Source organism: Lepus europaeus, chromosome 6, assembly GCF_033115175.1.
Source record: "Lepus europaeus isolate LE1 chromosome 6, mLepTim1.pri, whole genome shotgun sequence".
NCBI lineage: Eukaryota > Metazoa > Chordata > Mammalia > Lagomorpha > Leporidae > Lepus > Lepus europaeus.
Genome location: NC_084832.1, coordinates 114255622 through 114282886, shown reverse-complemented (window position 1 = coordinate 114282886; position 27265 = coordinate 114255622). Strand labels below are relative to the sequence as shown.

The following is a 27265-nucleotide window of genomic DNA, read 5'->3' as shown; positions in this document are numbered from 1 at the left end:
ACAGAGAGGGAGGAATTCCACCCACTGGTTCCCTCCCCAAGCGAACTCAAGGGCCTGGGGCAGGCCCAGGTGGAAGCCAGGCCTTCTTCCAGGAATCCCACATGGGTGCAGGAGCCCAAGTTCTTAGGCCATCCTCCACTGCTTTCCTCAGGTCATTAGGGAGCTGGATCAGAAGTGGAGCAGCTGAGACTTGAACCAGCACCCATATTGGGATCCTGGCATCGCAGGCAGCAGCTTTGCCTGCCATGCCATAAGACTGGCCCCAGATTTTTTTTTTTTAAGTTAAAAATAAATAGAGGCTGTTGCTGTGGCACAGTGGGTTAAAGCCCTGGCCTGAAGCACCGGCACCCCATTTGGGCTCCAGTTCTAGTCCCGGCTGCTCCTCTTCCCATCCAGCTCTCTGCTGTGGCCTGGGAAAGCAGTGGTAGATGGCCCAAGTCCTTGGGCTCTGCACCTAGATGGGAGACCCAGAGGAAGCTTCTGGCTCCTGGCTTCGGATTGGCTCAGCTCCGACCGTTGCAGCCATCTGGGGAGTGAACCAGTGGATGGAAGACCTCTCTCTCTGTCTCTACCTCTCTCTGTAACTCTGTCTTTCAAATAAATAAAATAAATCTTTAACAAATACATAAATAAATAAGTAAAAGGTATGGAGTAATATGTTTAAAAATGTTAACCCAGTGATAAGTACAATTTAACAAAAAGCTTTTCTTTTTTTATAAATTCATCCTTAATATAAACATATTTGATCTCTTGTATCCTAACACATTGTGATTATAGGACATGCTATTAAGATTTCCGTGTATGCGTTGTACTTGTATAGGTGAAAGAAATTACCATTTACCCTACATCTAACACAGGTATAAGCAGGAAAGTAGTTCTGCCTTTAAAAGCTGGGCTAGTATTGTGGTGTAGCAGATAAAGCTGCCACCTGTGATGCTGTGTTGTAGCAGGTATAGATGCCAACTTATGGGCACCAATTCAAGCCTCAGCTGCTCCACTTCCTATCCAGCTCTCTGCTAATGGCCTAGGAAAGCAGCAGAAGATGGCCCAAGTGCTTGGGCCCCTGCATCCATGTGGGAGACCCAGAAGAAGCTGCTGGCTTTGGCCTGGCCCAGCCCTGGCCATTGTAGCCATTTGGGGAGTGACCCAGTGGATGGAATCTCTGTCTCTCTTCCTCTCTCTCTGTCTGCCTTCCTCTCTCTCTCTCTCTCTGTGTGTGTGTGTGTGTGTGTGTGTCTCCCTCTCTGTCTCTGTAACTCTTTTAAATAAATAAAAATAAATCCTAAATAAACAAGCAAAAAAAAAAAAAGCTGATGTAATCCACTAACACTTGAATCAAATGTGATGAAAATGGATGTTCTGTCCTCCACAGCTGTAATATAATTAACTCGTGGGCTGTGTTTACCTAACCAGGAAATGAACTGTGTCACAGGCCACTGAGAGGGGCTTGGTGCTTGGTGCTTGCAGTACATGATCTGCAAGGGTGGAGGTGAAGTTGAAGAGCAGTGAGACTCCCCCACCCCCTCCCTCTCTTCTGTGTTTTCATCACTTTGTGACTTCCTCTCTGGCTCTGTTCAGGGCAGCAGATAAATAATGGAACAGATAAGCGGAAAAGATGGATTTTCCTTCCTTTTCTCTCTGTTGGCAACCTGGGTGGAAGCTGACTTGCTGCTGGGAGGGGAATTAAAAATGGCTGATGGGGGGCACGAAGGGGTGGGCGTGAGACAGTGCCTCCAGTTCTCCACAGCCCACAGAAGATATTTTGGGGATGCTGCTGTCCTAAGACTTCAGGAGGAAGCTAGAGAAACAGTCAACATGCTAATGGAACAACAGGGCCTAACACAGGGAATGGGCTGCCATGGATTCCTAAAGAGCAGAGAAAGCTGTGGACTTGAGTAGTAGTCGCTATCTTGGTGCCCAAGAGAGCCAGAGGCACCTGCCACAGCTCAGCCGATGCCAGGGCTGGGTCCCCAAGACAGGACCAGATGAGCACCTTGCTCCACTGAGACAGCACAAGGAGCTACTGTTTGTATGAGGACCCAGAAAAGAGACAAGGAAGAGGAGGAGGGAGACCCTGAAAAGGGTACCAGCTCTGAAGGAGCTTTTCCTTAAACTGATGGAGTACTGAGTCCAGGCACGGTTGTACTTTGGAAGACACTGAATTGCTTTGAATCGGGAAATTTAACTTTTTTTCCTGCCATTATTGGGAGTGGCACAGAGCAAGATGAAGGCAACCGTTATGGAAAACATCTTAGACTTTTTCACATTTGTTTTGTGTAAAGATTTTTAGATGGAAGGTAGAAATGTTTGTGTTAATAGAGAATTTATTTTTATCTTTCCTTCCATCTCTCTATCACTCAGTATGTATTTATTAAACAATTACTGTGTACCAAACGTGCTTCTCTGTGCTTATTTAATGCCTGATTCCTGTACAGTTAAACAATAACAAAGTTTGGGTTTATAAAGAGAAAGAAATAATTAAATAGTATGTAAAAATAAATTTCTACAGTTCACACATTGTGGTGTTCAAATGACACGTGTCCCACCAAGTGAGTTGTAAACAAGGCCTTGGAACAGCTTCCGCTCCCGAGAGTGTGTTTCTGTGGTTAAGTATAAATTGTGAGGTTTTCAGGACTCATTTTCTAGAGCTCATTGACAGCTTGATTCAATGCAAACCTCTTGGTTCATAGTTTGAAAGTCACTGTGCTGTGATGTTCTTCCCTTCAGCGGTAGAGCGGGTTTTCAGGGCGTTGTGGTATTCTAATATCCAGAGATCACACCCAGCATGGTTCAGGAACGTTCATGTCTGAGGCAGGTCTGGTAGTGGACTCTGTTTTTAAATAATAATTTCTCTATGTGTGACAAGTTTCTATCCCATCAGATACATGGGAATTATTTGTGGATGTGTCACAGTCTACCCTCCTGTGTCTTACAGCACTCTGTGCAGTGCAGTTGGCACCAGAGAGCTGTTTCCATCTGCGTTCCCACAACTGGAAAACACCGTCACTAAGTGGCTTCAGGGATTTTGTAGTTCATGATGATTTCATCTTTTAAAAATTCTAAGCAAGGAGGCTTCTCAGATTAATTATCTTATGGCCTGCAGTCACCAGCATTCAACCTGCCAAGTCACCTAGCCAAAGGCAGGGATGGTGGAGCATGGAATCCCCTCTTGTTCCTTTGGATTAGTCAGAGGACTGGGCAGTGGCGTCAGATGCTCTAACTCTCAAATCTATCCTGCTCTCAAGTGTAGCCAGCACCTACCCCAATTCCAAGGGGACAAGCCCTTGTCTTCACACCCTTCCCAGATTGGGTTGAGATTATATAGAAAGAGATATTCAAGTTACTTTCTAGAGAGAGACAAAAACAGAACAAAAGAGAGAGATCTTCCATCTACTAGTTTACTCCTCAGTTGCCTACAACAACCAGGGCTGGCCAGGCCTCAGCCAGGAAGCTAGAAGTGGGTGGTAGGGACCAAAATACTTGAGCCACCAATGCTGCATCTCAGGTGCATATTACTAGGAGGCTGGAGTTGAGCCAGAGCCAAATATCAAACCCAGGCATGCTTCTCTGAGGTATGTCTTAGCTACTGAGCCAAACGCGTACCCCAGCAAAAATTTGTAGTTAAATAATAAAAAATTGAATATATGATACATCATTAAATAAATGTTATATGCAGAATAATTGCACAATATATTACAGTATCCAAGGTCCATGCAAGTACTTCCATTAATTACATTTGAGTGTGGAGGACGTAGATAAGTTCACTATGATAAAATAGAGATGGCACATTTTCAATATTCTGGAGGGATTCTAGTCTCATAAAGCTACGTATTTTTAGGTGTTTCCTTTTTTATTACAGGGGACCAATAACTTCTTCACTTATTCTTTTTTGTAGTGAAAAATGAGAAATGAACATTTATTTCCCACATCTCAGTATCATTCCAGTAATACCTATGTAAACACAGGTGCCTCCCGTACCCTGCCCAGGGAACTAACAGCTAGCTCCTTGGAGATCCTGTTTATTTCTCTGAACCAGTTCTTTAAGATTCAGATTCTCACTGCACGTGGTCTTGCAAAGAGGTGAGGAAGGACGATGATGATGATGATGATGATGATGATGATGATGATGATGAAGAAATCTAGGCATTAGGAGACTTATTTTGTGCCCAGCCCTAGTCTAAGTGCATCGGAAGTTTGAACTGACCTAGTCCCCGCAGCAGGCCTGTGAACCAGGTGCTAAGTCTCTGTTTGTTTATGTATTTTTGGATGAGAAGTTGAGGCATAAAGAGACCTGATGGAAGGTAAGCAGCCTAAGGTTGCAGTTTTCTTCTGGAAAAGACTCACTCAGCAGTATTCTCAACAGACTTTCTCCATAATTGGAACTCGCATTGGAGGTCACTATCTGTGTTAGAAACAGAGATACAAAGATGCCGAAAATCAGTGGGCTTCTAAAATGCAGCCTGTTTTTTGAATACAATTTTTATGCCAATTTTGCCATAGTTTTTGGCTTAAGTGGTGATTTTTCACAGATTAGAATATACACTAGGTCACTGTATATGTCTCAAAATGAATCCATATCCTGTTGTTGAAGTTTGGTATGGCTTCCATTGCATTTGGAAATGTAGAGAAATAAATACAATTGTTATTCTGAGAACTATAAAAGGGAAAAATTGAGAACACCCATTGTCAGAAAAACAGCAAGCACAATTTTGTTCATCCTGGAAAACATGAGATTTTTCTAAATGGTTCCTGAAATTAAAATTGGTTGTATGATTGGTAGAGGGCTTAATGATTTTCAGAAATTACCACATTCTGTTTACAAGAACACAAACTGGTGTCTAATGAGAGATGTGTATTTAAGGGTGCTGTTCTGTTAGTATCCATTTTCTGGTTCCAGGCAGAGAGAATCATTTGCATAAAAACCAGTGATAGAAATGTTGCCTGGCAAGTGTGAAGGTAATCAGAAGTATCTCTTATATTATCTGAATATTGCTGAAAAAAGAAAAAAGAAACATTTTCTGCTGTTTCCTGTAGCATATTTCGGAAAGAATTAAATACAGTCTGTAAGAAAGAAGAAAAAATACTGAGAAATCCACTGCTTCCTTTTGCATGTATTCATTCAGCAAACACCTCCTAGATGCTTGCACCGGGTGAGGCACAGTATTGGGCTTTGGACTCAAAAAGGATACTAGTCTTTTTGAAAGAATTCAGCGCAGGATATATAAAAATTAAAGACCTAATTGCATGCCAAGGTGATAAGAACCTTGATAAAAATAAGTGCTAAAAGAGCACAAAGTTAGTTACCCAATCCAGGCTAAGGTCCTGGGAAACTCTTTCGAGTCGGTTCCCTGAGTGGAGTGCTGCAGGATTAGCGGGAATTAGCAGGGCAAAGAGGGCAGTCCCTTCAGACAGAAGGGGCCGCTTAGCGGCGTGACCTAGCAGGATCCACTGGAGGAAGGTCAGGTGTTAGCGAGGGGCCAGAGTAGAGAGTGCTGGTGAGCCGAGGCAGAGAGAGAGGCCGCGGCTGAAGGCAGGGATTACATCACAGGGGGCTGTGAATACCCTGGACTTCATCTGCAGATGAGGCAGAGCCAGTGAACAAGTCGCACTTGACAGTGAGTAACGTGGTCAGATGGGGCTTGGGAAGCATGACGAAGTCTGTACCGGAAGCTGAGAGATGTGCTTGGATGCTCCTGCAGCGGTAGAGAGAAGACGTGATGGTAACACTCAGGACATGAGTGAGACAGGGTGGAAACTGCCCCATGCCTTCACGGCTGGATCCAGTGCAGTGTTCTTTCTTGTTAGGGACGCTGTGAGGGTACACACGGAAGGGGATGGTTGTGCTCTGCATTGTCATCTATGGGCCCGAACTTCAGTGGTTCCACCATTCCCTGGGGGCCGTAGGATCCTTTGCTGCCTCTGCTGGGTTCTCTTGTTACTGACAGAGTGTTTAACCTGCAGAATGGCTGTTTCATGCCACTCACGCTACAATAGGGAGAGAGGATGGGAAGGTAAACTGGATATTATGAAAATGGAACTTAGCGACCAACTGGATGTCACGGCTTCAGAAAGGGGCAGAATAGATGTTGACTCTGGTGGAGGCTTAGACCATCTGCTCACCTAAGACAGGGGAAGGGAACCTTTATTTTTTCTGCCAAGGGCCAGTTGGATGTGTATAACGTCATTCGCAGGCCATACAAAATTATCAGCTTAAAATTAGCTATAGGGGCCGGCACTGTGGCGCAGCAGGTTAACACCCTGGCCTGAAGCACCGGCATCCCATATGGACGCTGGTTCGAGACTCGGCTGCCCCACTTCTAATCCAGCTCTCTGCTGTGGCCTGGGAAAGCAGTGGAAGATGGCTCCACTTTCCATGCAGCTCTCTGCTATGGCCTGGGGAAGCAGCAGAAGATGGCCCAAGACCTTGGGCCCCTGCACCCACATAGGAGACCCGGAAGAAGCTCCTGGCTCCTGGCTTCAGATCAGCACAGCTCCTGCCATTGCAACCAATTGGGGAGTGACCCATCGGATGGAAGATCTCTCTCTCTCTCTCTACTTCTCCTCTCCGTGTAACTCTGACTTTCAAATAAATGAATCTTAAAAAAAAGTTCACATCTCATTTAAAAAAAAATTAGCTATAAGTTTATTGAACTTGGAGTCCTGCCGGTGGTTACCTTGGCAGAACCAGAGCAAATGAATCTGTAGGCCTTGTACAGCCCGTGGGCCTGACGTTTCTCACCCTGATGTAAGGAATGTGGTCGTTAGAATGTATTTTGGAGAGAAGATGTTGAGGGTGAGATGCTTCCCTTTTCTCTCCAAGGACTCCCCCCTCACTTTCTTCAACTTCCTGCTAAAATGTCCCCTTAAATAAAACAGTACCCCCACTCTCTTTTCCTGTCACTCCGCTTTATCTTCTGCGTGCACTTCACACATTGTTCTTTGCTTGTCTCTTCTCGCTTGAATGGAAGCTCCTGGAGGGCAGAGACTTGATGTGCAGTGTTCATTTCTGTATCCCATGGGGCACAGAGCGGTGCCTGGCTCTTCACAGACACTCAGTAAATCGTCAGTGAGTGTATGAATGAATCCACATGAAAGGGGCCTGCTGGCTGTAACAGTAAGTGCTAACATTTATTAGTGCTACCCATGGGACAATACTGTTCTAAATGGCCTACAGTTATTTATTTAGGTGACAACACATGACTCTGGGCTGGCTACAACCAGTATCCTTGTGTTGTGGGTAAGGAGATGGAAGTGTATTCAGCATAAGGCACTTGTGGAAATCCACAGTGTTGGTGAACGTCAGAGATGGAATTCACTTGCAGGTTAGGACTTCACAGTTCCCTGCCAGCCACCAGGCAGTTCTCTGTGGAGCAGAATGGGAGGCACGTTGGGAAGTCACTGGTGTGCGTTCAGATGACAGAAGGGGTCACCCTGGTTCTTGTGGCTTTTTCAGGTTGATTTGGAACTGCTATTTTGTGTCTAGCAGAGAGTTCAGTGCTCTCTCCACTAGTCTGGGAGATTCCTAAGCTTACATCTACATAGCCGTTGTTTATTCCAATCACCCATTTCCTTGCATTGCCTGTTTGCTTCAGTCTCCTGTTCATCTCACCTTCTTGACTGTTGTCTCTCTGCTCTGTACACACAAGGACAATACTGTTCCCAAATGCATGATGTGTAGTAGCAGATTTTACAGGAGGTTTGAGGTGACAGAAGGGACACATTGCAAAATTATCAAGCAGAGAACCTAAAATCAAACGTTTGGTCTCTCTTCTCTTAGCAGCAGTTTGACCACCCTGTCACTGGGAACATCCCACTTGTGACGGTGCCCCAGTCCCCAGCATCCCATGCTGTTTCTTACACTTTTCTCTTTCTCCCCTCCTCTCATTCTTTGACTCAACAGCCCCAGATTCCTTTGATCTACTTTATCTAGAGAGTTGTTATTTGTGTCCTATAATATTCTCTTAGGGCTGACTTTTTCAACACCCAGAGTTCTCCCCACACCTAAACAGTGATAATTCTGTTTCCACAAGAAACACTGGTGTCCGTTGTTAAAAATAATATTTTCTTCCCCACTACACAAGTCCTAGCTTAGATCAGGATACCGAGTGAAATCTTACAGAGAGTACGGAAGATGTGAGAAAAGAAAAATCAACTCTGGAGAAATGGAGGGAGGTCAGGAAGTTGCTAGGAATAAAGTATGTGCTTTCGAGGGCATTTTTATTTGTTAGTTTGTTTTCAGCTGAGGGAGACTTGGGCAAGAGCCATGTTGGGGGAAGGGCTAACCAAAGACAGTGGATCAAAGAGGAGGCAGTGATGAACTAAGGTCCTTGAGAAGGTGACAGGGGCGGGGCCTAGATTACAGGTGAATGAACTCACCCTGGATAGTAGGGCCCTGTCTTCCATTGAGGGAAAAGCCACAAGATGTCCCTGAAAAACAGGCAAGAGGCAGACTGAGTTGGGAGCCAGGGTGTATTGCATTCCCACTCTGAAACTTCGTTACAGTGCTTAGCCATTCTGATCCTCAATTTTCTCCATAGCAGACAAGGGATAATGCCTTCTACATAGAGTTCCTGCAAGGCTTAAGTAAGATAACATGCATTAAGCAAGACTCTTATAATAGAATTTGTTGATTATTTCTGTAATTTGATTAAAGGCCTTTCAATTTTTATCCCAGATTATTGCTGGTGTCATAAATCAACAAGAGGCCATATTTGCTATATCTGGCTTTTTTTTTTTTTCATCAGCTGTGAAAGGGGATTTGTGATTCCTTGGTCTCACTGACATTTGAGGGTTGACATTAAATTTGTTTCTCACAGGACGAACAGATCTGCAGCATTGATGTTGCCCTTGGCTGTAACTTGCTTTCCTTTTAAAGTTGAATCCTCTTTTGCTCTCACTCTTGCTCTGTTTTACAATAAAAATGAAGGTAAAAAAATACATTTTTTTTAACAAAAGAAATCCTTTAGATGGGACATACACATTCCATTTCCAAACCCTTTCGCATATTTTTCTAACCGGCTTGATCTCTGTGGACAATTGAGTTTTCAACACATGGTCTAGATTGGTTTCTACCGAAAAAGCTCATACCACTAATAACTTTCACATTGCTAAATCTCCAAAGAGCATTCCCTGGCTTATGTCACTTGTTCTCTGTTCCGTGTTTGCCATTGCTGATAAAGCTCTCCTGAATCTCTCGCTCTCTCCACGGTGAGCACTCCCCTGATTTCCTCTGACTTCGCAGCCCACCCGCTATTGCTACATACAGCTCTGCCTCCCTTGGCCACCGTTTCGATGCTGTGGCGTGTCCATAACTTCTTTTCAGGCCACTGTTCTTCTGGGTGGCTCAACATGCCCCAGATGAGTTCATATCTTCTTCTTCAAACTGCCTTCTCCTGTTGTGTTAATGTATCATGATGAAAGGAGTCACCAGATACCCAAGCCTAGTCCCCTAGTCTGAAACCACGCCCACGTCTAGGGACGATGCCTATGTCACAGCTGGCACAGGAGAGGCACTGAATGGGACGACACTGCCCCGCACGCACACCTCACCGCTGCTTCCCAGCTCAAACTCAGTCTTGCTCCATCCAGTCACCAAATTCTCCTCGCTGTAAGACCCTAACAGCAAGCCAGTGGGTCTCCATCGTCCCTTACAGGTGAAACCACAACCTCCATTTCAAGTGGCAGCAGGTCCTTCGGTCACTCTGTCCTGTGTGTCCCGGGGCCTCATCTCTGCCTCCTCCCAAGGCGCTGTGGCTTTCCCATATTAAGTTGTTGGCGTTTCCCAGGTGCCACACCCTCACACCTCGTTGCCTTTACCTTTGCTCTTCTTCCAGCCGGCTCTGCTCCTCTTCAGCTCTGCTGATATCACTAACCCCAACTTACTTCTCAGAATTCATTTCAGATGCATCCATATCTAAAAGTCCTGTCCTAAATGTTTTGTCTCTTAGCAACATTCCCAGTATAGGTTTGGAACCCTTACTGCACAAATACTTTTAAGGTTACATTTTTAAAAATTAATTTATTTTGAGATAGAGAGCTCCCATTTGCTGGTTCACTCCCCAGATGTCTGCAAGAGCAGGCTCCAGGCTGAGGCTGATACTGGAAGCCAGCAATGGCATTCGGGTTTCCTTTGTGGGTGGCAGACAGCCAATTACTTGAGCCATTACCTGCTGCTTCGCGGGTCTACCTCGGCCAAAAGCTGGAGTCAGGAGCCAGAGCTGGAAATGAAAAGCAGGCATGCCTGTGTGAATTGCAGCACCTTAATCCCTTGACTAAATGTCTTGTCCCAAGAATCACATTCTTAGGGCGTGTTTTACTGCCTTGTCCACCAGCAGGACAACGTAGTATGATGTGTTCTTTGCAGCCTGGTGGAGTGTCCTTTTCTGGGGAAGTGACACACTCACAGGATGTGAAGGTACAAAGGGGCAGGGTACTATAAATCAACAGAGAATTGGCATCGACAGGAGAAAGGAAGCAACAGCTGCTCCGGACAGCGGCGATGAAGGGGAGCCACCATGAATGTGGCCAGGGGCCCACAGTGACAGAGAGGGAAGCAAACAATATGAGGAGAGCAGTCAGCCCACCGGAAAATTGCTGAAGCATCTGAACAGGAAGTCAACAATAAGGGAAACGTGCAAATTAAAGTGATTATAGAGAGAGACATTGGAATAGACATCGTGTGTAAAGGAAGTAAACTTTTAAAATGAAGTATGTGTAGGAGATAAATTAGCTTGAACATTTACATGACTTTTTTTTTTAATGTGTTTTCTACTGTTCATACTTTATTTTTTTTTTAAGATTTATTTATTTATTTGAAAGTCAGAGTTACACAGAGAGAGGAGAGGCAGAGAGAGAGGTATTCCATCCACTGGTTCACTCCCCAGATGGCCGTAACGGCCAGAGCTGCGCCGATCCAAAGCCAAGAGCCAGGAGTTTCTTCCGGGTCTCCCACGTGGGTGCAGGGGCCCAAGGACTTGGGCCATCTTCCACTGCTTTCTCAGGCCATAGCATAGAGCTGGATTGGAAGAGGAGCAGCCGGGACTAGAACTGGAGCCCATATGGGATGCCAGTGCTTCAGGCCAGGGCATTAACCCACTGTGCCACAGAATCGGCCCCAACATACTTTATAATAATATTAAAAACTTAAAAGGAGTAAAAGCACACATGATCCCCGTTTATTGTTGTATTGAAAAGAGTGAACTGGAAACACAATTCTTTACATTTATAAGATTACTAAGGATCTGACCCTTTAAAAGGAAATAACACAAGTAGCACATAGATAATCACTTTCTAAACAACAAAAACTTTAGAGGTGATCTGGCTAAAGCTTTCTTTGGAGCCAGCATTGTGGCACAGCAGGTTAAGCCACCATCTGCAGCACCAGATCCCACATTGGAGCACTGGTTCAAGTCCAGGCTGCTACGCTTCTGATGCAGTTCCCTGCCAATGCGCCTGGGAAACAGCAGAGGATGGCTCACATTCTTGGGCCACTGGACCCACGTGGGAGACCTGGATGGAGTTCCTGGCTCCTGGCTTTGTCCTGGCCCAGGCATGACTGTCACAGCCATTTGGGAAGTGAATCAATGGATGGACAATATCTTCGTTTTTCTGTGTAGCATTCTGTCTTGTCAGTATTCCCATTTCAGTACAGACGTAGCTGTGTCGTTAAGAGACTTGCTGTGTATCCACAGTAGGATATGATGGAAGTTACTTGGCCTTGTGATGGACACCTGGGGGGTCCTGATTTTCTGCATATTTCAGCAGTCAGTGCCATGTGCCAAGCTCCCTTCTTGGTGTTTTGGATTTAGCCGTAAACAAACGAAGTCCTTCTCCATGTGCAAATTCAAGAAGGTATGCATTGAAGGGATTGGTTCTAGCAAAGAGGCAAGGCGAGATGTTCAGAAAGGCTTCTCTGAGGTGCTCTCCTCTGAGCCACGACCCAGGAGAAGACAGATACAGAGGCGCCCACAGACAGATGGAGGTGCGGGACTGGGGACGGCAGGTCTGTCTACTGAAATCGCCAGATCTTTTGAACTGCCTGCAAGAGTTCCTGATCCCCTTGGAAGCATCCAAGCATCCAGTTCCCACACTCTGACAGGTGTTAGTATCAAGATCCTTGTTTTGTTTTCCCAGTCGGATATGTGGACAGCTGTAGTTTTAATAGGCATCGCTTTAACACTAGTGGGGTTGTGCAGGTTTTGGTAAGTGTGTTGGCCCTTTGAGTTTCCTGTCTCGGACTTGATAGTTCCACATCACTGTGCGTTTTTCTCTTTTGTTATTCGTGTGTTGGTTATTTCATTTTCATGTTCTTGTCCTGGGTACTGTTCCTTTGTTGCATGGTGCAACTGGTGTATTTGTTGTTTATTTGCATGATTTATATTCTGGTTACTAATCTTTTGCCATGTAGGTTGTAAACCATTTCCCCCATCCACTGCTTGTCCCTTTTCGTTATATAAATTTCTCTTGGAGACATCATTGCTTTTAAGGCAGTTGCGTTTGTCAGACTTTTCTTTAATGGATTTTTGCTTTTATTACTTCATTCTGCAATGCCTTTTAAATCTCAAATCTTAAAAATAATTTTCTTGTGTTTTCTCATTTTATCATTATTCCACTGGAATTTAATTTTCTGAACACTGTGAAGTATTAATTTATTTTAGTTTCAATTGACTAGGTAGTAGTCCCAGGACAGTTTGAAAAATAGCCTTTTTAAAATTAATTTGCTTGAAATCTCACTTTTATATGGGAAATCCCCAAATATACATCAGTCTGCTTCAAAACTCTTTTCTTTTTCATTGTGTATTGTCTGTTCTTGCAAGAGTTCCATGCTATTTTTAATACTATACTTATATAATCAGCTTTCATATTAATAATTTAAATCCTTCCCCTTTGTTATTTTTTTGTTCAAAATTGTCTTGAGCTTCATACTGATTTGTACCTTCCATGTGAAGCTTAAAATCATCAAATGTTACTTTGAGATAATATTGGCATTGAACCCACAAACCTGTTTAGGAGGACACATTTTCAGTATCCATATTGTCATATACATGTTACAGTCTGTAATTATTTTAGGTTTATTTTCATGTATTTTGGGGCTTTGTACCTTTTATAACTGAAATGTGTGTGTTAATAAATTTTTGGACATGCGTATATGATTGCCGCTGTGTAGAGATGCTAAGATGCTAATCTTGACCAAGTCTCTGTTGACTATAATAAGTATTTTTTCAGGTTTGTATTTTTGGCATATTCTATACAGGTGTTTATACCACCTGAAAATATTAACAAATTTCTTCTTATAAATGTACTTGAAATGTATTTTTTAAATTTTTTCTGGTGTAGTGTGTGTAAATGTCTTTATGTTGGCTTCTTATTTTATTACATTTTGATACATTTAGCTTGTATCATAATTGTTTTTAATACATGGGTTTTCTTTTTTGGACTTAGTATGTGGTCATTTTTAGATATTTTCTATTTTAAAAATAGACATTTTTTAATTGAAGACTAACCATGACGGTGGAATTGTGTCTACTGGTGATTTTTATTAGTTTGTGCTATATACATTTTGAAGTTATCTTGTTGTGTACATAAGGTTTCCCGACTTATATTTTCTTAGTGATCCACAAAAATCTGTTCAACAAAAATTATTTTCTTCTTTTTTTGTTTTAAAAATTAAGTTTATATTTTACCAAAATAATGCAAAATTTAAATGTGGAAGTTTGAGAGATGTATTTTTAGCAAAATAATGCATGTATAAGCTTTTAAAAATGTATAACAAAGCTTAAATGAAGAGCAGCAATCTTCTGTCATGGATACTCCAGTCCTCCAAGTCGTGTTTAAGAAATCGATTCCGTTAGCTTGTTGAGCTTTTTGCCTTGTTGCATCTGAAAGCAGCCTGCTTGATCAGGATCTTTGAATTTCTGACTCGTCTATGGGTTCTTAATAGGAAAATTAAATATTCCGCTCTCCTGCCCTGCTCGTCACAGCCCCCTCCCCTCTCATTCACACACAGACTTTCCTGTCTTTTGAATCCAGATCCATCACAAGCAAGTCAGTAGGCAGTGCCCGCCTTGCAGTCTCCATAAGTGGTTCACATCTGAGACAAAAAGTCCATTACAGGTATTTTATTTCCTGTCCAACTTTTAATTCTCCCCCAGATCTAATAACGCCTTTCCACGGAGCAGTAATTCATCTGCAGACTCCCATTAGAGCTGTAGCTCTTTTTTCATTACTGCCAAACACATTAGCCTGTCGGGGGCACTTTTTGTACTTACCCAGACATCCATCCTGGAGCTGTCGGTTTCCCTCACCAGCAGCTGATTGATGGCTCCCTGCGCCTACCATGCAGCTGTTTTTCTGTAGCTCTTCTCCACCAGGATGCATCTGTTGTTGTATTTTTTACTTGCCAACAAGTCTTTCTTCAGACCTGCATGTTTGTTTTCTTTTTGTAGCATCCTACTCTGGGCGCAGTAGCTATTAATATTGCTAAACAAATTATAGCTTTTTAGGAGGTTTTTCCTACCCTTGGTTTCCTCTGTGCGCCTCTGTTCTTTGTTTTGTTCTCTGCTGCCTGGTGGGAGGCTGTTCTCCCTCGTCTAGGGATCCTGACTGTCTGTCTGTTCCTGTCTGGGGGCAGGAAGCGCCTGCAGACCGGGCAGATGGCAGGTGGCCAGCCTGCTTTCTCTAGGGAGGCTGCCGAATGCCCCTGTCTGGAGGTCTGTGACCTGGGCCAGGAGGTGACAGTGTTCCCCTGGGGGACTGTAAGCCTGGCTGCTGACACCGTATGAACTGAACAGGATTTCCAGTGTCCTCTGCACTGAGCCGGCTGTCAGGAACCTTCTGTCCCTGCCTGAAGTCTGCCACCCCCTCCTAGACACACACACTGATCACGGATCAGGGCGGGATTGTAAACAGTAGCGCTGTAGACGGTTCCGAGATAGCCACTTCCCCAGTGTCCCTGCCGCTTCTGAGAGCAGTGCTTGGCAAGGTGGAGCTCCACTTTGTTTCCTAAGCCGCCTTTTTCACAGGGGAATCGCACGAGGGATCCATGTAGAGTCCGCCTTGTTTTCTTGCTTCAGAGTAGATGTGGATTTACTTATTTATTTATTTATTTATTTATTTGACAGGTAGAGTTACAGACAGTGAGAGAGAGAGACACAGAGAAAGGTCTTCCCCCGTTGGTTCACTCCCTAAATGGCCGCTAAAGCCGGTACAGCAGCCAGCACGCTGCACTGATCCAAAGCCAGGAGCCAGGTGCTTCTTCCTGGTCTCTCATGCGGGTGCAGGGCCCAAGCACTTGGGCCATCCTCCACTGCACTCCTGGGCCACAGCAGAGAGCTGGACTGGAAGAGGAGCAACCGGGACTAGAACCCAGCACCCATATGGGATGCTGGTGCCACAGGTGGAAGATTAGCCAAGTGAGCCACGGCGCCAGCCCCAGTAGATGTGGATTTTTAAAACTGTTTCCTCTCATTGCTAGATATTTGTTGTGGCAGAGGGGAGGATCCTCATCCCTTCTTTATTCTTTTCAGTTTATATCCTGATTAGCAACCTGTACCAGAGTAGCTGAACATTTTTAGTAGCTGAATTTCCTTTTTAGATTATGCTTTTGTCCATTTTCACATCAATAATCTACATAGTCTCTAATTTCATGTATCGTAACCTATTTGTCTTACTTACTATAAATCTTTTTCAGAGTAATTCTCTTTTTATTTTAGTTATCTTATTTTTCATGCTAATGAGCCTTGACATAATCAATTTTCTCAATATTTTCCTCCATCAAAAGATACTTTGTGTCTAATAAGTCCACAGCTGTTTTTTGTAGTTTTCCTTGTCACGTGGATTTTAAATATTTATCTTACTTATCTTGAAACCATTTTGTAATTTTCTTGTGTAGCGTGAGTCTGTTCCTCCCTCACATTTCCAAATTGCTAGTTAGCTATATCAATATTATTAAGTAATTTTAAAGGTTTTATTAGTTTTATACATGTACTTTCAAATAATAAATTCTTTGATAAAATGTGCTGTATTTCTCTGCTTTCCACTCTATTCTGTTCATTTGGTCTTTTCTTTCATGCCCATATTCATTACATATTAATAATTTCTATTTTAATAATTCATAGGCTGATCTGATTTCATTTCTTCTTTTTCTGTTGGAATGTCTTAGTTTCCCATTTGTCTGGTACACGGCTCTGCTGAGCTAGGCTGTGTAGGCTGTAGGATGAATAAGGCCTTCCCTTGGTCTTCAAGGAGATGTGGTCTTGAAAGATGTGAGCAGTTCATATTGAGAAGCTCAAAAAGAGACTTTTTAAAGGCTTAAGCTGGAAGGGAGTTAGATGAGCTTCAGAAGGAGAAGCCTAAGTGCAGTCTTTTTTTTTTTTTTTTTTTGACAGGCAGAGTGGACAGTGAGAGAGAGAGACAGAGAGAAAGGTCTTCCTTTTGCCGTTGGTTCACCCTCCAATGGCCGCCGCAGTCTTGATTTATGGGCAGAACTTCTCCCGAGGTCATTGACAGAGAAGTAGAAAGGAATGTGTGTGTGCAAAGCAAGCACTGGACAAGTGCATAGAGAGGAACAGCTGGAACATAGTTAAGGGCATGGCCAGTGGCTGGGTGTGAGTCTGGAGTGATCATTCTCTGCAGCACTCCTATCATTCTACTTAAGTTTGATAATAATTTAGTAAAAGTCAAAACCAACCTGATTAAACCATAACTACCGAATTAAGTTGATTTCTAACAGTCATTTGTTTAAGAATGGATAGGTACATGGTCAGCGCCGTGCCTCACTAGACTAATCCTCCTCCTGTGGCTCTGGTACTCCAGGTTCTAGTCCCAGTTGGGGCACCACATTCTATCCCGGTTGCTCCTCTTCCAATCCAGCTCTCTGCTATGGCCCAGGAGTGCAGTGGAGGATGGCCCAAGTGCTTGGGCCCTGCACCCACATGGGAGACCAGGAGGAAGCACCTGGCTCCTGGCTCCGGATTCGCAGAGTGTGCCAGCCATAGCAGCCATTTGTGGGGTGAACCAGCGGAGGGAAGAATGGATAGGTACAAATAATAAAATGTAATAGATAGGCTTTTTTTTAACAATGTCAATAAAGTTTAGACTGTAATCAATTCAAGATATGTGTGTTCCTTTTCACTATTAAAACTCAGAGAAGCCCCTTTCAGGAATAATCAGTCAGCTTTGAGAAAGGGAACACAAACTCAGATGTCCTGATTTTATTGTAGCTCTATCTAATTCCCCACAAGCACATAGATGTCATAACCACTACACCAAAATCCACCCTGATAAATACAATTTTTAGTAGTCAAATATACCTCACTATTGTTGAGGTGGAAGTACTAACCATAGAGATAGAAAGACTGCATTTTTTTTTAAGATTTCTGTATTTGAATGGCAGAGTTACAGAGAGAGGGAAAGAGACAGATAGAGACAGAGAGAGAGAGAAATAATCTTCCATCCTCTGGTTCACTCCCCAAATGGCCACAACAGCCAAGATTGGGCCAGGAAGCCAGGAGCCAGGAGCTCCAGGTCCCCTACATGGGTGCAGGGGCCTCAGTACTTGGGCCATCTTCTACTGCTTTCCCAAGTGCATTAGCAGGGAGCTGGATCAGAAGTGGAGCAGCTGGGACAAAAACCAGTGTCCATATGGGATGCTGGTGGTGGCATAACTGCTATACCACACCAGCCCTGAAATACTGAATGTATGAAGATGATCCCCACTTTAGAGCTTTAGATATAAAGGGAAAGAGGGAGGCTTCTTCCCTCTGAAAATGGCATCAAGAATAAAATTAGAGGGGCTGGCACCATGGCGCAGTAGGTTAATCCTCTGCCTGTGGCGCCAGCATCCCATATGGGCTTAGTCGCGGCTGCTCCACTTCTGTTCCAGCGCTGTGCTATGGCCTGGGAAAGCAGTAGAAGATGGCCCAAGTGCTTGGGCCCCTGTACCTGTGTGGGAGACCGGAAGGAAGCACCTGGCTCCTGGCTTCAGATCGGCGTGTTTCCGGCTGTTGCGGCCATTAGGGGAGTAAACCAATGGGGGATGACCTTTCTCTGTGTCTCTCTCTCTCTCACTGTAACTCTGCCTCTCAAATAAATAAATTAAAAAAAAAATCTTACAAAAAAAGAATAAAATTAGAATATGTTAAGATGTTGAGGGATAGACACAGAGAGGTAGAGAACTCACACTGATGCATTGGGCTTCTAAGTGAGTGCATCTCATACATGCCTGTAGCACGATCACCAGGAAGTGTTGGATAGAACGTTCAGCTCCCTGGGTGACTGACCAGAACCCTGCAGACCTCTCTAGGCTGCTCTGACCAAAGCATGAGAACCATGGTCAAATGACATAGGGGGTTATCTACCTGGTGTATTCACATGATTGGTAAAGCATTCATGATGTTCCAGAGAGAGTAGGAGATCTGGGTGAACCAAGGAGGGATAAAGGAATTGTTGGGAAGAGCCCATTTTGAAGTTGGGAAGCAGGAAATTGTGTTGGAGAGGTCAGCCGAGCTCCAGGAAATCGTTGAATGTGTTCCCATGGCTTCCCTCGCCGTCCAGAGCTTCTACTCAAAGACCCTGTTGTTATTTCTCTATTTTCAGGGGCCAGGACAAATTGTCGTAGTAGGCTACTGGGGCAAGGACATAAAGAAAACTTGGCAGATTTCTCTTCCTCCCTGGCTTGTGAAACACACCTTTCTTTCTTGGCAAGCAGAGCAACTAACAGTGATTGTTACTGAAAAAATCCTGTGCATTTTGCTTTTCAGAATTTGATTTTCATGTGTTTATGATGAGCCTATGTGCGAGTCAGGCCATACTTCACTCTGTTGGCCGTGGCTCTGCTCTGTTCTTAGATGGGGATGCTGCTGCTCCACCTGCACATAACCTGAGATGAGCAGCTCCCTTGGCCTGAAAGAAAGCACTGGTGGCAAGGCCTTGGTCTAGTTCATTGTTCTCTCTGCCTGCCTGCCTCCCCTGCTGTCTCAGCAGCTCTTCCTTCTGCCTCAGATCAGCTTGGTCAGTCACCATTCATGTCTGTAGGTTCTGCATCCATAGACTCAACCTACTGTGTATTGAAGATACAGGAAAATAGTTAAAGTTACATTCATATGGAATATGTACAGACTCTATTTTCTTGCCATCATTCTCTAAACAATATAGTGTGACAGCTATCTATATAGCTTTTGCATTGTATTCGGTATTCTAAGTCAACTAGAGAGGCTTTGACTTATATGGGAGGGTGGATGTAGGTTCTATGCAAATACAATGCCATTTGATATAAGGGACTTGAGCATCTTCAGGTTTTGATAATCTTGAGGGCTTCTAGGACCAATTCCCCCATGGATACCAAGGAATGATTGTACTTCCAGGGTTCATTCTTTGACACAGACTGATTGACAGCTGTCATGAGTGATAAAACATAAGTAGTAACTGCTCTGAAAGTTCCAGTTCACAACAGAGTGATATCCAAGCAAGTTAGAGACACATAAAAGGTTTTTCATGGTATACTTTATCTTCAATCACAGCTCCCACCAATCCTACCTCCCCCATTCTAGGGACACTGAATCCTCATTGCTTCAGTACACCTTGCATTCTTGCCTGTCAACTGTGCCTTCTAGCTTAGTTGCTGTTATCTCTAGTGTTTCCCTAGGCAACTATATTTAAATAGTGCCCCCTCTCAGTGGCTTTCTCAGACCTCGCTCTCCCTTCCAAGAGAGAATTATTTTTTTCATCAGTGTTGTGTTTAGAACACTATATCTGACTCATTTTTACTTTTGTGTCTTGAACTGGACTTGAATTTCTTGCGACCAAAAAGTGGACCGTTTTTTAATTCCTCAATGTTTGATGTGTAGACTATTTATCATAAAGTTCAATTGACTATATTTGAACCAGCAGTCCTGTCTTGATATAAATGTAAATCAAAAGTGCATAGGAAAGTAAAGTTCTTGGAGCAAGCAGGCTGGGCAAATCTGCCATTTTAGTGACAAGTCTTTCTTCCCTCCATGTAGTATTATAGTATTATATTGACTCATCTAAATACTCGGAGACTCATAGAACTGCGGTGGGAGCACCTAACTTAGAATCAGTGCTTTTGATATGCAGGAAGAGATCAGGCCTGTACTGATGTTGGCCCACACAACGAGGTTTTGTGAAAATCACAGCCAACAACCTTTAGAAATTCATGAGTATTAACCCCCATTACATTCCAGGAAAATGTATTCTGGAAGAGAACAGAATATACAATGCATTTCACTTCAGAGATAATCTCATGAAGGAGTATTAACCTGAGTTTAAGGCATTGGGGTAGGGGAAAGGCAGGCTGCTTGATGAGAGATGATTGGTTAATTCAAGGAGGATTTTAAGTATAAGTGTAGTGCGTTTCATGTGTTTTGCTGAGATTGATTATCAGAGTCATGAGAAGACAGTAAAGTGGGTTTTGCTAAATTCCTTTTTCTCTAGGGTTAATGGAGCTGCTTATTCTCTTTAATAGGTTTCAAAACCTGCTGTGGTCCAGAAAGACGTTTGTGGACAACATGAAAATCTATAACCACAGCTACATCTACATGCCTGCCTTTTCTATGAAGACGGGGACCGAGCCATCCCTCCGGGTTTATTATACACTGTCAGATGTCGGTGCCAACCAAACAGTGCTTTTTGCCAATCCCAACTTTCTCCGTAGCATTGGAAAGTTCTGGAAAAGTAGGGGAATCCATGCCAAGCGCCTGTCCACAGGACTCTTTCTGGTGAGCGCAGCCCTGGGCTTCTGCGAGGAGGTGGTCCTCTATGGCTTCTGGCCCTTCTCTGTGGATATGCACGAGCAGCCCATCAGCCACCACTACTATGACAACGTCTTGCCCTTCTCTGGCTTCCATGCTATGCCGGAGGAATTTCTCCAGCTCTGGTATCTGCACAAAGTCGGTGCATTGAGAATGCAGCTAGACCCGTGTGAGGACACCTCCCTCCAGCCCACTTCCTAGGGACACTGGAAGAAGGAAGGACCGAGCCAGGGTATTTTTGTTAGCTTTTCTACATGACTGTAGAAGGGGAATGGTCACGCTGTTTCATGGATTTTCATAGACCACTTGGAAACAGAACAACCAAACTCCATGCAAAACTTTGCTTTTAGTAATGGCTGGGAGGACAAATAAGAAATGAACTGTCCTGTGAAACATTTTATCACCCGCCATGGATTTGCAACTAGTACAAGGCTGATGAAGCAGTGTTTGTGAAGCACACGTCCATGGGTCACATCTTGAAGATGCAATTGAAAAACAAGGCAAACTCTAGTCATTGAGGAGGTAGAATAAAGTCTACCTGCAGGGGCAGACGTGTTGCCAATTGTCAACATAAACCGGCTTCATGATAACAATAAAACCTGTCTTATTAAGACTGGCATTAGAACTATAGGTTTTTTAAAAAGTATTATTTATTTTTGCCCTATTTTGGGGCCATGGGTATGGGGTAGATTTAAAAAAAAAATCCCTTACTGAGTAATAGGGGTACAAAATGCTACAGCTGATCATTGTGGTTTGTTGAACCAAGTCTATATAACTGTAGTTCGCATCCATTTAAAAAAGTTTAAATAAGAATTGCTTCTTCCCCCTGTGTCAAGTCTGCTTAGGCAACATGAAGCAATGTTGAATTCAGACTGTGTTGATTCTCAGTCCAGAAAATACGAGCCACTTTCCCTCCTCAGAATGTAAGCTTTAAACTCAATTTTAGGTCTGTAAGCCTGTTTGCATTGTTACTATGATTTGAGTGTGAAGTGACCAAGTGCGAGTGCGTTAGTAGTGTATGAATTGGCATCATTGTCTTCATAATTTATTGTTAGGGGCTGAAGCTGAGCACAGTGCTGTACAGTCTGTGGATTACAGGCCAGAAGGCAAGTCCCTTTGGAAGATACCATGGTATAGTCGCTCTAAGGTAAAGCATACCTGTGGACACATGCAAGCAGGCATGGGTACATGTACACACATACACTTTCACACACACCGTGAACAAAGCTCATTCCCAGCAACTGTGACAGCTGAAGCCCCAGGACTTGATACAGCAAAAATCTGTCCTCAATGTTGGAAAGCCACAGTGTATCATGTGTTGTCCCCTATGTGTTGTTGTAAGACAGGCTAGCTTACTGGAAGTACAGAATGCTTATACCACCATGAGATGCAGGTCTTAGCCCTAGGTGCTTACCTGAATAAGCGGAGTATTCTACTCCTTTTGAAATCCCCTCTCCCAGAATGTCCTTAATGGACCCACGTTGGCTACGGTCACACAAGACACAATGTGGGACTTGTACAAATAGCGGCTGGTTCCCTTAGTAGCAGGTAGGACTACTTAGCTTGTGACACCGCTTTGACATCCAACAAGAAAACTCTATTATTAAATTGTGTTTATACTTAAGAGAGAGGCAAAGCTGCCTTCCATATTTGGGCTTTGGAAGGACTTACTAGAACTCGTTATCTTTATTTTAAATGTCACTGAAATTGGTAAACTGTACCAAGATGCTTGATTTCAATTTTTGTGGTATAAACTAGTATCTTATAACTCACGCAGATTAAAACAAGTGGCATTTTTCCATGGGCTAATTTGCAAGATGTCAAGATAGCAAAGCCCTTGAGAAAATTCATCATCATTGGAGTTGGCAGTTTTAAATGTGTTTGAATATTGAGGTTATTATAGAAGTTAGCCGTTAAAGTAGAACTGGTTGACATACATAGGTTATATAGGTACTGAAAAAGTTAAGAATTAGCATCAGTTCTGTCCAGAAATGGTTTGCTATTTTGATCCTACTTGACAACCAAAATCTAAGGAGAACATACTATGAGCTGAGTTAATATTCACTTTATTTGCAACCCTGATTATGTTTTCTATGTTGAGCTATTATTATTTAATAATTGAGACAGGAATACATTTTTACTAATATACTTCATTAAAAATATAAAAGGGCTAACAAAAAACCATATATAAAAGTTAATAAAATGTCACTCAGATTAATGTTTTAATTATTAAAATTGTTCAAATGTAACTAATGAGTTCCAGAAAGCCTATATTATCATTCCATCAAAAATGCAACCTGGAAATTATGTGTCTTATTGTGATTCCTGGAATACATTCATGCATTAGTTTTGCACAATGTGTGGCTGATGCATTTGTCAAACTATGCTCTGTAGCTTCTGAAAGGCGAATGGCAATGGCCAGTCCTGGTAATGTTCTATTAGACTTGAGATGCTCAGCTGGAGTTGATTCCCCTCTCCCCTCTGGCAATATTTCTTTTGCCATGACTCAAGGGTGCTACTAGTATATAGTGGGGAGAGGCCAAGGATCCTTTTAAAACATCAAACAAGGCACAAGTTGGCCCCTTCTAGCAAGTAATTACCCAATTTTAACCTAGTACCAAGTGAAGTTTTGACTGTTACACATTATCTTCACTCACAGATATGAATACCTGCTCAGAGCACTCAAAATATGACTACAGTTTAATGAACATGTTTCCTTAGGGTGCATTAAAGTTTGGCATTGCTTTCTAGTCAGAGTTCATATATGTGCCCTGAAATGCTTTTTTTCTGTGGCTAGACAGATAAATGTACTAAGCAAGAATGTAGGGGGGAGGTAGGGGCATGAAGTTGGACATCTCTATCTTAATTGGAATGTGTGTGTGCCTAAGCAAGGATCTGTAGAATTATCTTGTAAGGTACTGTGGCATATTTCTGTGATTCTACCAAATTCTAAACTCCCATAATTTTATTTTATTTTCCTGAATATAAGACCTTCAGAATTGGATCAGGTACTTTACCAAGTTTGGTCAGTTATATTTTAATAGTACCAGCCCATAAGATTCAGCTCAGGGATCTTCCAGGTTATGGTACGTGCGTTCAGTAAGTGATTCATGCTTGATCACTTTGAGCACATCTGCCAAGAGAGAGCATCATTTTCTATCATCAGACTAAATTTTAAATTGTTTTGTAATGGCAAAAAGTAGTTTGCTTCATGGAGGCAAATGGAAGGGAGGAAAGTCTTAATATTTATTGGCCCCCAATTTGAGAATTACATCAATTGCAAGATCATGAAAAAGGATACTCTCTTTTATTTTGACCAGATGTCATAAAAGCAAGATAGGTAAAAGGATTAAGTCATTCCACAAGAAGAGAAGTCATGTTTTACCTGAGAGATTTTTATATGGAAGAGAACTCCTGGATGCTTATGCATTCTATAGAATATTTTACCGAAAGTTAAAACCCAAATTGTGCATCTGAATTGCATGATTCTTAACACAAAATATTAGGAGGTACTCCCTGGATTTTTTCCTCTGTACAGTTCAGTTTTAGCTATTTTAGCAGAGGTCAGGAGTAAATGATTGAAAATGGCAGATGTTCAAACAGTCCCTTTTGTTTGGCTTTGTGAAGTCTGATGCCCTTCTTTTGGCTAAGATCTTGTTAAGGCTGAATTTAACTTGTACCTGAAGAAAGCTGAGCAGTGTGGTTTGCCATGGGGAATGACTGAAAGAATCCTGGGGTTCCATATTTGCAAAAATATTCTTAGACAAAGGATTTAAAGGAATGATAGGAGTGATCCAAAATGGAAACAGTAATGACATCTCATCAACATCTTGAGTAGTTTTACATCTTTATTGTATGCAACCTACTATTCCTTTGTTTGGAAACCAAGAGTTTAAATTTCTGTTTGAAAATAGGAGTTTGGAAATTCTTAACAGACATATCTGTGTTGGAAGAAGGCTAAAGGGGAAAATGTCACCAGTTCAGAATTCTAAGACTTTCCCACCAGACCCAGGTAGAATCTGCCCTGTGTTTGTACAAGTCCACAGAGCAGGATCTGTAAGGACTTCTGGGGACAAGTATGTGGAAGAGTGAAGACAGGGAGTAATACTGCCTTAATCGTTTCTGTACCTTGCTAGTGTAGAGGTCAACTCTCAGATCCAAAGACTTCTGGTGGGTGCACATCTGGTTGGAAGTGAGTTACCAATTTCAGGGTGCCTGCAGCTGGAGTCAGCGTTAAATATAACAAGCAGTGTTGACAGCTCCATTCTGCCACGTGCCAGGGAGGGAATCATCACACCCCGGAGCTCTCAGCATCCAAGGAATCAGAGGTCTCTGCCCTTGACATTGACTTCCCGGTACTGTCCGTCTCCATCCTATTCCTGGGAGCAGGCTTGGCTCTAAGCTTGAGCTGATACAAGTGACTAGCGAGGTGCTGTAGAAATGTGCTGAGGACCTTAAAATGTTCTACTGCCTTTATCTGTTTTGCTATTGTTTAACTTGTGCTCTCTAAATTTGGGTGTCTTGTGTTAGAGTCTGGTCACCCTGACCTGATTGTAACCTTGCCCTGGCTTGTGAAAAGCAGGGCTTTCTTCCTCATTCAGATGGGCTTTCTGGGTTCTTGAAGCTAGCAGGATGCCAGATAGTCTACCTAGATGCCCCTCACCGTGAGGACACAGTACTACAGGTTGAATGTTATAGAATTCCTGTTTTGTAAGTCGATGGAGACATGAATCTGTAGCCTTTTGCCTTCCTGTTAGAAATGGAAACTGTCTGCTTCATCTCCATCATTGCATTGTCTTTTGAGTTTTTTTTTTTTACATACATCTTAGAGGTGAGAGACTGAGGCAAGTGCATGAATGGGATGCTTATTTAAACATAGCAGGACCTCTGATCATCATTATCATCATTGCTGTAAGGAAGAATGCAGGCTTCTGTTTCCTCCCTTCCTGCCTCCCTCCCTTCCTCCCTTCCCTTCCCTTCCCTTCCCTTCCCTTCCCTTCCCTTCCCTTCTTATACCAGCATTTCTGATTTCTTCTCTCCCTGACACTTAAGGAACACATGACATAAATTGACATTTGATGCCTGTGAACATTTGCATGGTAGCCAAAGCCTTTGAGAAACACAGTAGGGGAATTACATTTTATGGTCACTCATTCATCCACTCCCCTGTGTCCCTATTGACCCTAAGACTGTGCCTAAAGCATTTTCGATTGTGTTTTTCAGTTGAAGCTGTGGGCGTTCTAGAATCAATGATGCTAAGCTCTCTGGGAGGTTTCTGGAATGACAGCCAATTACATTCAATCCTGTCTCTTTCTGCCTCTTTTCAGACTTTAATCTAGGTAGTTGTCATTTAAAAAAAAATATATGTTTTAGACAATACCAAGAAACCTATAAGAGATGTGATTTAATCCAAGGCAGAGAAAATCTCCATGCAGGAAAACAAGATTATACTTTAAAAGGATTAACCAGCACTTACAACAAAACAGGCTGAACTCATGGCTTTAATCTGAAAGGAGATGGGGAGGGTGCTCAGATGGCCGCTAAGCACAGAATGAGGGAGAGGTTGGAGAGCCCAGAGTGAAGCTTTTTGAAAATATTTTAAAGGAAATATATCATCATCCCATTGTTAGGTTTAAGGATAAAAAACCGCTGGAGGAAACAGCAGGAGAGCCAGAGTGTGAGACTTCAGGAGAAGACAGGGGGGCACCTGCTTGCTGCTCTGTCCCTGTCAGTCTCACGGCCCCCACCTCCTTGTCCCGCCAAGCCCAGCACTCCTTAGCGGCTGAGCCCCGTGAAACGAGCACTCCCATTTCCACGTCGCTCTTTCATCTGGACTTTGGTGCATCCTCCCAAAAGAAGGTTACTGCTGAGATCTCCTGTCCCAGTGATGGGAAGGGATAGCAGGAAGTAGCGCCATAAACGTGACCCTCTGAAATGTGGTCCCCATTGCTGTGTGTAGCTTAGAGGAAGGAGACTTCAGTCCCCTGCTTCCACAACTTCTTCAGCAAGAAACTTGTGGGTCCACCGTCCCTAAAGCAGATCTTGCTGCTTTCTCTCGCCTGTGTACTGGAGTACTTAACACACAGACTCAAATGCACGCCGTGTAACGTTATTTATGGAGACGGCTGCTTGGACGAGGCTGGGAAGTGGCAGAGGGTGCCTTAACTTTTTCTGCTTTGACTACCACTTTCTTCTGTGTGTCCTTGATGCGCTTCTGTCCCTTTAGAGATGTACCTGTGTGTGTTCCAAGTTGTATGTGTATCATCAGCAAGAACTGACCAATGTAGAAAATGTGACTGTTTTATTAGAAACACACAGTTGTCTACATAGGCTTTGGAGAAGTCCGATAACCATATGTAAATACTCCTTGTTGAAGTAGTAGGCCCTTCTGGTAGGAAGCCCCTTAGGTGATAGCTACCTGAGGACTTAGAAATTACCAATGTGTATTTCTCTAGCAAATTCTAGTGTTCCTGGAAGCAAGGAATCAATCAGTCGCT

General features: G+C 43.2%; 1 protein-coding gene across 2 annotated transcripts in view; it reads left to right on the top strand.

The window, feature by feature from the left end:
* ST8SIA1 (ST8 alpha-N-acetyl-neuraminide alpha-2,8-sialyltransferase 1) overlaps nucleotides 1–22932 on the top strand; it is a 140657-nt gene extending 117725 nt beyond the window's left edge. Inside the window, exons 5-6 of one of the 2 annotated variants that reach the window (XM_062195526.1) lie at nucleotides 20483–20735; nucleotides 21824–22932. In XM_062195526.1, coding sequence (XP_062051510.1) covers nucleotides 20483–20735; nucleotides 21824–21919 — 349 coding nt within the window. In that variant the 3' untranslated portion in view covers nucleotides 21920–22932. Of the gene's footprint in view, nucleotides 1–20482 lie in introns of both variants that reach the window. The other variant, XM_062195525.1, reaches the window with a different exon arrangement.
* Nucleotides 22933–27265: the final 4333 nt, after the last annotated feature.